At 42.8% G+C, this 10,654-nt stretch overlaps 2 protein-coding genes across 2 annotated transcripts; one reads left to right on the top strand and one right to left on the bottom strand.

The window, feature by feature from the left end:
* Positions 1 to 27: 27 nt before the first annotated feature.
* Positions 28 to 5,756, bottom strand: mea1 (male-enhanced antigen 1). Its single transcript, XM_084458801.1, has 4 exons — positions 5,671 to 5,756; positions 4,866 to 5,194; positions 4,638 to 4,746; positions 28 to 4,433 (listed from the first exon to the last, which is right to left on the bottom strand). Exons 2-4 carry the CDS (start codon positions 5,160 to 5,162, stop codon positions 4,270 to 4,272), a joined length of 570 nt encoding a protein of 189 aa, XP_084314927.1. The 5' UTR covers positions 5,163 to 5,194; positions 5,671 to 5,756; the 3' UTR covers positions 28 to 4,269.
* A 538-nt stretch (positions 5,757 to 6,294) lies between these two features.
* dnph1 (2'-deoxynucleoside 5'-phosphate N-hydrolase 1) lies at positions 6,295 to 9,337 on the top strand (the record flags this gene model as incomplete). The annotated part of the gene is made up of 4 exons (XM_084458828.1): positions 6,295 to 6,430; positions 7,080 to 7,151; positions 8,994 to 9,104; positions 9,219 to 9,337. The coding sequence occupies 4 exons, from the start codon at positions 6,295 to 6,297 to the stop codon at positions 9,335 to 9,337; spliced, it is 438 nt and encodes a 145-aa protein (XP_084314954.1).
* Positions 9,338 to 10,654: the final 1,317 nt, after the last annotated feature.

Raw genomic sequence — 10,654 nt, 5'->3', positions numbered from 1 at the left:
CCCCCCCCCATCTCTCATCCATCTCCAAGTCACCTGATCGCCCGCCGTCTGTCATCTGCTCTGCCCCTCAGCCTCCCACCTCTGTTGGAGAGCCCTGTCATCAGACCACCCAGTCATCACAGACTGCAACACACACACACAAACACACACACACGCACACAAAACAATCACCTTCTCTCATACACTTGACTACAGTGGGCTGAACTGAATTAGGTTGCACGTGGACAACAATCACACAACAAATAGTATTAAATGTACGCATCCGTAACGCATGTTTGTTTCATTTAATTTCTGTTTGATTCAGAACTTGTTCAGATGGTCTTCAAGTTCCTCCACCCTTGTTTCTTCCTGTGCTGAGAGAATACTACCCCAACATCACCTGTAGGGGGCAGTAAGCGTTTTCATTGGTGCTCCACCCAGTTTAACTGATGTGAGGGCTAGAATGGTTTTGCAGGTGGTTTGTTTTAGCTAGCTGGTGTACAGGCAGAGTGAATGTAAACTCAGTGGCCACTTTATTGGTTACACCTATCGAGTAGGACACCCTTTTGCTTCCAGAACAGCCTAAATTCTTTCTCCTCTGACCACTCTCATTAGCGAGGTGTCATCATGTCTACATTCTTTATTGACTTGCAGCCACATGATTTGCTGTTTGGAGGAGCAGGCTATTTGAGCAGGTGTACCTATTACCTAAGAAAGTGGCAACTGAGTGTATATTTCTTGTATATGGGGTAGCACTCTGCTCTGTCGTCAGTTCAGAACAATTTGCTCCCAAAGCAGGTCAAAGATCACAGGTCAAAGATCACCTGGAAGGCGTCATTGGAAACTGTTTGGAAAAGGGCAGGCACTTTCAAAAATACTCACCAAGTAAAATTTTGTGTTGAGGTTGAGCCTGGTCAGACTGATCTGAGTGAGAAACAATGTGAGCTTGCGAGATCAGGACGGTCTCACGAGGCAAGGTCAAAGGAACAAGAGCACAGAAATCAAGATGCCGATCTTTCTCTTAACTTAATGAATTATTTACTGTACGTCAGCCTCTTATGATTTTGGTTGCTCACATTTAAAGAGGTAGTGTGCTATTTTTGGACATTTAGCTCTATTTGTGGTCTGTCTACTGTGAACCTGAAACATAGAAACCATAATTTCACTGATTGTTCCAGTATTGTGCTAGCTGCAGTTTTTCTGCAGACTCACTGGGCTACAATGGAAGTCAATGGGGCACCTGTAAATGTATTGGAAGAACTATGATAAATGGGCTTTTCCGAGACGGGAAGCACAGTGTGTAATCTTGCCAGTCTCGGTATGCGCTCCTGTGAAATGTATCACAATCTGAATATTTGTATGTGTTTGGCATGAATTGCACATAGTCCTCTGTAGGAGCAGTGAAAATATGTGCCAGAGGAATGCTTATGTCCAAGCCAAGCCAAATAAGGAAAAAATATTCGGATTGCAATACATTTCACAGGAGTGCATACTGAGACTGGTAAGATTACACCCTGTGCTTCCCGTCTCGGAAAAGCACATTTATCATAGTTTTTCAACACATTTGCGGGTGCTCCATTGACTTCCTTTGTAGCCCAGTAGGTGTGTCCTCAACTTTGCATCCTCAACTCATGGCCTTACAGTGTCTGTTGAAAAAATATTTTTTCCTGTCAGTTATTAGTATGCTAATGGCATGATTGTAAATCCCTAGATAATTGGTTCATGTCCGAATCAATGAGAAACAATCACTGTACACTCAGATGCAGATGCAGCTGCACGCATGAACAAGTTCTAGGAGTGCGTTTCTGTTCTGGTCCGTTTCGACTGGTGTTTTTGAGTGTTTTGTTGTTCATTAAACTGATATGGCCAAATGTATTTCATATGTCCCTGTGAGCTCCAAACCAGTCCACTCTTAAAGCACTTGAAAAAAATCAAAAACACTGAATGTCGGTACATATTGTCTGTACAATAAGTCTTGAACAAAGTATCTCAACTTGGCTGTAAAAGAGTTCCATGAGAAAATGTATTTTTGATAGAGGGGTAGATCAAAGTGAATCATGTCACTGTGTCAAATTGAGACCTCAGAAGATCCAGTCAGATGGTTTTCTGTTCTCAAGTGGCTATGTTGTCAAGGCAACCATAGGCTGCAGATGTACTTCCATTCTTTTCAGTTTGCTTCAAGGTAAACATGAAGTTGCTTATCTACAGTGCTGCGTGTCTGCAGACTCTAATTGCCATGTTTATTACCCAACTCATTCATTCCTTTCAAATCCATATTCATGTATAAATGTTAATGTCCTACTGATGGTAATATTGCCGCTTCCATTTGTCCTTTGTAGCCTTTCCTTGTTGCCTCATTGGTTTGATTATTCTCATTTGACCTCAGTACAAAAAAGGAAATGGTTATTTTAGGTCAGTTGTAGGGAATCTCTACAAACTATCCTCTTGTTTTGTACTTGTCTGAATCTGCTTGACTGAATAGGTCTGTCCTAGTCTGTGCTCTTGAGTTTCTTTCAAGCACCTAAGCAATATTTTAGTGCTGATGAAACTAAAAACTCATTCACCTGCACGGTGTATGAATGTGCGCTAAAACAATCCTCCTTATAGGACCATATACAGATGGAAAAAAAAAGATAATCGCTTTACTATTCAGGCACATTATAAGGGGAAAAAGTAAAGTTTGCCTGCAGTTACTGTTGCAAATATTTGTGAACTGTATATTGTAATGTATATTGCTTAGGGTCTCACCCTGCCGCCCCCTTGTCCTGTATGTCCTCACCGCTTCAACATTCACGCCAACCCCTCCCTCTCAGTTTTGATTGGTTTGTTTCCCTCCACTTGCTGCACATTGTTCCATATTCTGTTATACTGCTAGGTCTTTTGTTCTGTTAATCACTGACCATTCATTCAAGTGGTGGGGAGTAGTACCTCCCTCCTCTAGGGCTGCTGGACAGACACTTGCTCATTCCTACCTTAGTGAAATATTGATATCTATGAGTTCTGCCTGCTATACACAATGATCTAATCTGGAAATGCCCAAATCTGTTGTTTTATGCTTGATGAATGAGGAGAGTAACTATCCTACTTTATCATTGAACAACAAAAATCCTATGACCTCCTATTGGTTGCATTGGATTTGCCAAGTTTGTAAATGTAACATTTTAGTGTGCCTGGTAAATATATATTTTTCACAAATGGTTTACTTTCGAGCCTGAATGAATTATAGCAGGCACATGCCTTGTTATTGACCATGCCCTGAGAGGAGCTGTTGACATTCCAGGCGGAGTGAGAGAAATAAGGGTCCTAGACCACGGAGACTACTGCACATACCTTGGCTGGGTGGTGAGTGATAACATGAGAACAGGCGTGTATTCATTTTGTCCAGCAGCCAAAAGTAAATCCAAGAGGACATTTTGAAACCAAGGGTCTCTCCACTCAATCCCCCACCCCCCTCCATGCCCCCTGTCCAGTTCTGACACTAATCAAGCTGCTTTCCACGTCATATGTACATATGTTGTACTTTAATTAGGTAGAACATTACATAGTATGAAAGTCATATTTTGTACAGATGTTCATGTATGTACAGAACAAAATAAAAAGCCAAAAATAAAGTGGACATTTTGCCATCCATTGATATCAGAATTGTTCTCATACATATTTCTACTGTTGCTCGTGGACTTAAAAGATGGGATTCTATGTTAAACAAACACATGAACAAAGACAGTGATTCAAGTATATTACAATAGTCAAAAAGGTAATCGCCAATAGGAAAATCACATTAAAAACAAGATAAAACAAAGGCAATCTGGCGTTGGGACAGGTGACACGTGGCTGTTCACTGGAACATTCCTAGATCTATAGTAGAAAGCGTTTACCAATTGGTGACATCCTGGTTCATGTGCAGAGCCCCTCTGTTCCACGCAGGCACCATGTCCCATTACCACAAATTCCACACAACCGTGTCATTCATGAGAAAACTTCTGTTGCGAGACAAAGGGGAAAGCTGCTTCCACTATTACACCTCCGTCACATACAAATCCACAAACAACTCCACATCTGTTTGTAGCATACACTTATACTTCAGATGTCACTCACTTACACATAATCTCAATCTAAAAGGGAATAGACAAAGAGGGGTTGCAGTGGACAATCTCACATCTCTTATGAATAGAGACAAGTTAATTTACACAAACTCAGAACCCCACCTGCTCCTTCCTCAGGTGGTAAGTGTGATGGTAAAATGTAGAGTGCAGTTGAACATGGGAGATGGGGCTGTAGTTCAGTTCAGTTCTATTTGCGTTGTATCCTGAGGCCTGCGGAGCTCTGCCTGGTCTGGAGTGTCTGCTGCACCATGTCCTTCCACTGGTCGTCGGAGATCTCCTGGGCCCAGGCCGGGATGCCCAAGGAGGGCAGGGCCACCGCCGCCATGGTCCTCTTCACCAGCTCCACGTGGTCTGGAAGGGCAGAGGGGTGATGAGATATGAGTAAAGGTTTATCATTTCGAAGGGATTCAAATATCAACCATTCTTGTTCAGAAGCGCTGCTCAGCACTGTGGTGGTCAGTCATGAGCATTAATGTGTAATTATGACAGGGTGTTGTAGATGATGGGACCAAGGGTGGAGTTTAATGCTGGTAGAGGGCTATGGAGGGTCCTCACCTGCATCCATGGGTATGGAGGCGCTGCTGAGCTGGGCGACGGCCTCCACTGGGTCCTCCTCCTCGTCGCTGTCTGGAGGAGGGGGCTGAGGCAGGTGAAGACCCATTGACTGTGGCAGGAAAATGGGTCAAAACTAACCTTAAAGCACATGACTTAATGCATATTGTTTCACAGTGAGACATTCGGTGTATTCAGACTGAGCATCATTCATTTAGATTGAGAGTCTACCTCTATTCTCTCCTGAACCTCCTGCAGCTGTTCAGCATGTGCACCTGTGTCCTCAGGCTGGTCCACAGGTACAGCACTTAGTCCATCCGGGTCTTGATTTAAAGGCTGGTAGTAGTAGCCCCCGTTGTCCTCCTCCTCAGCTCCGACACCACCTTCGTCTTCTTCCATGTCCTCTCCGCCCCACTCTCCACCGACCTCGGGCACCGAGCCGTCCAACGGCCGCTCCTGACCCAGCTCATCCTCGGAGTTTGGTAAGATTCTCTCGGGACCCATCTCACACGCTGTCTCCACTTCCATCCACAAATGCCAGACTCGGGTAGAGGCTCTGGCTGAGAGAGAGAGAGAGAGAGAGAGAGAGAGAGAGAGAGAGAGAGAGAGAGAGAGAGAGAGAGAGAGAGAGAGAGAGAGAGAGAGAGAGAGAGAGAGAGAGAGAGAGAGAGAGAGAGAGAGAGAGAGAGAGAGAGAGAGAGAGAGAGAGAGAGAGAGAGAACTTACGTTAGCAAGCTAACGTCTGCTGAGGCAAGGAAAGGTCAGCTGGGACAGCGTTACTCAAGTGTCATTGTGGCAATTATGTTCATAAGCACCTAACCATTAGCTGGCTAAGCTTTAGCTGCCACCATCACTGTCAACCATGTTGTTGCTGGAGAGCCAAGTCCACTAACGGCGTCAATGATGTGCTAGCTAGCATTAAAAGTTTAGACAGGGAGAAAATCGAGCTAGATCACTAGATTCATTAGTCATATACAAGCTAATGAATCATAGTCAGATAATGTCGACGAAATGAAGATGTATATTATTCTATTACCTTAAAATGTATGGATACTCAGATAATTTAGATCACCACTAGCTGCTGTTATGGTTCCAGGTTGCCTGCGTCACGGTCACGGAAACGCAACGGAAGTTCGTGGAAATGACGTCATGACACGGTAAAATGACCCCAAATTTTGCGTAAAAAATGACTTGGATTTATTTTAGATCGTTCTGGTAGTGCCAAGCGTTCTCATCTTACCAAATACATTTTGCTCATATTTTTTGTTTTAATCGTCTGCATGAATGAACCCACGAGATGGCCCGTCGAGCCGAGGTCCTATCTACCCAGAGGACTTGAAGTTGCTTTTAAGATGTTCACTTTGTAATAATTTTACGATAACCATCATTTTACTGTATTGGTGTTGTGGTTGATACGTATATATTATAACCCCTGGCTTTAGGCAAAATAATTGGCGGATTGACGAAACTGGGCGCAACTTCCGTCCTGTGGGCAGATTGAATCTAGACGAAATTACCTGCCATTCTATCAGCTTTTGGCGGGAACGGAGCAACAGGCACCAGAGTAGCAGAGATATCCGTGCCAGTCAGTCTGAATTTGTATATTTCTACTGCACTTTGTTTGTTGGCCTACTGACTGACTCAGAAACATTAACTAGCCATGCGCATTTACTTCTGTGGTAGTATTCGTGGAGGTAGGCAGGATGTAGTTATTTATCAAAGAATTGTGCGTAAATTGGAGAAATACGGAGAGGTTTTAACGGAGCACGTGAGTCACAGTGATCTGTCAGAAAAAGGTGATTAATAATTTGGTGGTGGTTAGGGATAGGTTTCTTTACTACCTTTTCTTTGACCGCAGTGCAGGGTATGGGGTAACCTAGCCTATGCCCATTCTTTATCCATGGACCCACAGTAGGCTACTCACTTCTTTATCCACTACGTAATGTAAAAACTGTAACATTTCTGCTACAATAGCCTATAGTTTACCCACTTTTTTTGACACCACAGCACACACCCCTGTTCGACCCCATGTAGGGTTACTCGAAAATAGATTATTGCATCCCAGCAAACACGCAACGTCAGGGAGACGTTCAGATCATGTCTTAATAACGTCCGTCGGTCCTGAACCCCGTGTGTTCGTCTGATGGACCCCTCTATATTCACACGTCTGGCTTGGACCCCTCTAAGACGTCTGTGGACGTGCAGAACGGGTTCAAAATCTGAACGTTAAAAAAAATTCATTCTGGCTCCTAATTGGATGTCTTTGGACGTCCGAAAAAGACAAAAAAGACATCTAAAAGACGTATTTTAGACGTGTCTTTGCTCAGTGGGACGCAACCCTCAGAAAAGTGGCCTCAAATGCATTGGCTACATGGCGCATTGCTCCCCAAATATGACGTGAAGTGAAAAAGCCTGGGAATAATTTCAAGTGCTTTGATGATTTAGGCGAGGACGCAGTGCTGGACGGAGAGAAGGCGATCCACGACAGAGACCTGGAATGGCTTGTGCAATCTGATGGTGAGAAAGTCCAAATAATTTGACTACTGCCTCATTTTATGTAAAGTTTAGTTAGTTGAAAGCCCTACCACAGGAGGCGTTGCTGCTCTAGCACTGGTCTACACAATTTTGGTCTGCTTATGACTTGCATAAGTCATTCATTGCTAACTTGACGCAGGTGTGCTAGAGCTGGGTTAAAATAAAAGCATGCATATGTAACCGAGTGAAAGTGGGTTCTTGTGAGTCCTCGAGTAGCTCTCGCCCCAGTATAAATGCTACTATAAAGGGCTAGCTTTTCATTGGTGCAGCTGGTCAAAACGGTGTCTGTCACGCGGGAGACCCAGGTTTGATTCCCACCCAGGGTGACCCGGGTTTGATTCCCACCCGAGGTAAACACTCAGAGCAACAACACGTTCTTTTCTTTCCATTTATTGTAGAAAATATAACTACAAAAGTGTAATTGCATCAAGGTCGTATGCACACATTATAGGCCTACATAAAAAGATAATCAACATTTTTGACAAATTGATAAGTTGCATAGAACAAGGCACAGATCCATGTTCTCGCACGCTATGTACATAATCGCGCCAGAAGGGCAAGGAAACGAGTTTGAGCAGAAAGACCTGAATGAATTTCAATACGATTAAACTAATATTTAAATGAATTATTCCAAGACCCTTTCGATTCTTAAAAGTCGATGGACTAAGGGGGAGAACTGAATCTGGGATAGGTTGATGCAGTGTGCCATCAGACCAGCAGGGGGAGCCAGGTGAGAGGGTATAGACAGGGACAGGGGTCATGGGGGACACAGCAGGACCCACACTGTAGGAGCTAAGTACAGTAATGGGGGACCCAGGGGTCTGATTCGGGTTATGCTGTGGTGCACTTCATAGGCAATTAGCTGCTTTGTTCCCATCCTATTTGGATGCAAACCATCTGCTCTGTAGAGTCTAGAATTATTTTAGAAGGAGTCAAAGTTGGGGATATAATCATATCCTGTACCATCACAGAAGCCTGGCTACCATGAGTGAAGACTAAAAAGTCTGCTAAAACGTTCACTATATATATCGTTCACTATATGGTAGCTAATGTTATTCCTTCTCATGACATTGCCTAAGGGTAACATGTACAGACTGAAAAGTAGGGGCCCTAGAATTGATCCTTGTGGAACCCCACATGCCATGTGGTGTTTTTTGAGCAGTGGTCACCAAGGACAACGAAAAAAACTCGGCCAGTTAAATACTGTACATCCTGAACCAATCAAGGACAGGCCCGGATAGTAGGGCTGCTCGATTATGGCAAAAATCATAATCACGATTATTTTGATTGATATTGAGATCACGATTATTTAACACGATTATTCTTTTATTTATTTTTTAATCAAAAGTTAACATTTTCTTAACATATCAAATTATACATTGACTTTGATAACAATTAATTTATTAAATGTTGACTGGCTTTTCTTTTTAACAATGTTCTTGTTCTTGGATTTCTCCCATGCGAGACAAATTGTGAACCTTGATCTTGATAAATAAATAAAAGTGCCAAAACTGATAAATAAAGGAGCTTCAAAGCCCCGCCAGGAGAGGGCCAGGAGAGGCAGCTCACATCACTTGCGTTGCAGTTTTGGAGAAAATGTAAGTTATTTATTAGTCAGTGTTTTATTATGAACATACTGTATACTACGAATGCCAAATTTCAGTTGCATTAAAGAAAAGCTACATGTTTGTGTATACTGTCAATTATATTTCTCGGAAATTGGAATCGGCGAAAAAAATCCCAATCGGTAGGTAGACTCTTAAAAAAAAATCTGCAATGTTGTAGCTTCTTAACCATGGGTTAACATCCTATATGTGTTATCAGTGATTATAGCTGAGGTGACCCAACCATCTCTGGGAGTGGGCTATGAGCTGGGCAGAGCCATCACCATGCACAAGAAGATCCTCTGCCTGTTCCGGCCTTCCTCTGGCAAAGGTAGGCCTAACATAACATCTCACCACAGTGTTGATGAAAACAGATCACGCCTATGCTTTCTGACCCCGTCTGACCCATGCCCTAATGTAATGTTTCGCCTTGTTCCGGGTCCAGCTCTTTCTGCCATGATCAGAGGGGCACACGACAGCTCTCTCTTTCAGGTGTGTGACTACACAGAAGAGGAGGTGGAAGGCATCCTGGAAGACTACTTTGACAAACTCACTAAAGTCTGAGGGTCCAATTAATAGCTTCTTAATTGGCCTCTGGTAAACTGCTGTAGATACTGAGGGTTTACCTCATAGTTTTACCACACTTTGTAAGAGAGGAGATTTAAACCTAATTTAATACACACTTATTCCTGTAGGAAACCTATGTAAAGTTTGTCAACTGTGGACCAATATGCTAAATCAGTATTTTTGTATACATTTGTAATGGGAGATCAAATCTACCTTTTCTACTGGATTCTGTTTTAATGTATTTTCTACATAATGTATGTTCAAGTCTCATGTTTTTGTTGTGCCTCATGGTTTTCGGTGCAGGTACTGTCCACTTGGTGTCACTGTACAGTATTTGGACTGAGTACAATGGAGCAGGTTGGGCTTTTCAAGTCATAGTACAGTGTGAACATAATTCATCCTCTTCCTAGTTACAGCAATATATTTATCACAGAAACCAGGAATGAACGCCATTGAATGGGCATATGCTGATATATTTTGTAGTAAAGAAATGAATTCAGCACCAGAGCAGACGAGCCAGTCATAAAAACATGAAATGATTATCAGCATTACACATTGGCCCTCTTGTCTCCACTCTCTTTCAGTTCACAATCTCTGATGCATTGTTTCAGTGTTGGCTCTGGAGATTTCTGTGGCTGTGTAGGATGGTGTAGTGGAAGAGTGACAGCTTGAATACTAATGGGCAGCAGAGCGGAGGCGAGCTATGATGACTGAGGCCATTCTTCACAAGTTTAGATTCTTGCCATGTCCCTACAGAGGCAGCCACCATGCTAGGCTAGCACAGGCACTGGCACTGCTGCTAATTAAAGCTTAGTTGTACATATATCTGTCTACTGATCTAACCAATCAAGTCCTTGTTTCACACCTACACTGATATAGTTAGTCAGAAACATGCTTGTATCTTTTAGCTGTTTGTGTGCAGTCATCTTCCCCACTGGTGATAAATAGCTATTTGAGGGTAATACTGTATCTGTTAAAGAGGGCTGTTCCCACCCTGTGCCAAAACAACTCAATTTGTAGCTAGAATGGTTTTAAAGGTACCCAATGTAGTTTTTGACCACTAGTATGCGCTCTAGAGCAAATTTGAGGAGGTGGTCCCCGAAAATCGCGTAAGATGTCATTGCGTCAATACGCAGAGCACATAATAGTGACGTTTTACACATCTTTGTTGTTTTCAAAACAGCTTAATATCGTTTTGTGAAGAAATTACAAGGTAGGAAAGACATTCAAGTGATTAAACATGTTAGACTACAAGGAACCATATAATCGAGGAATTTTAAAAAAATAAACAAAACGGATTGTTTTGATTCATGT

Source organism: Borostomias antarcticus (assembly GCF_949987555.1).
Source record: "Borostomias antarcticus genome assembly, chromosome: 25".
NCBI classification, from domain to species: Eukaryota; Metazoa; Chordata; class Actinopteri; order Stomiiformes; family Stomiidae; genus Borostomias; species Borostomias antarcticus.
Note: the sequence above shows the minus strand (reverse complement) of the source record. Positions and strands in the feature narration are given on the sequence as shown.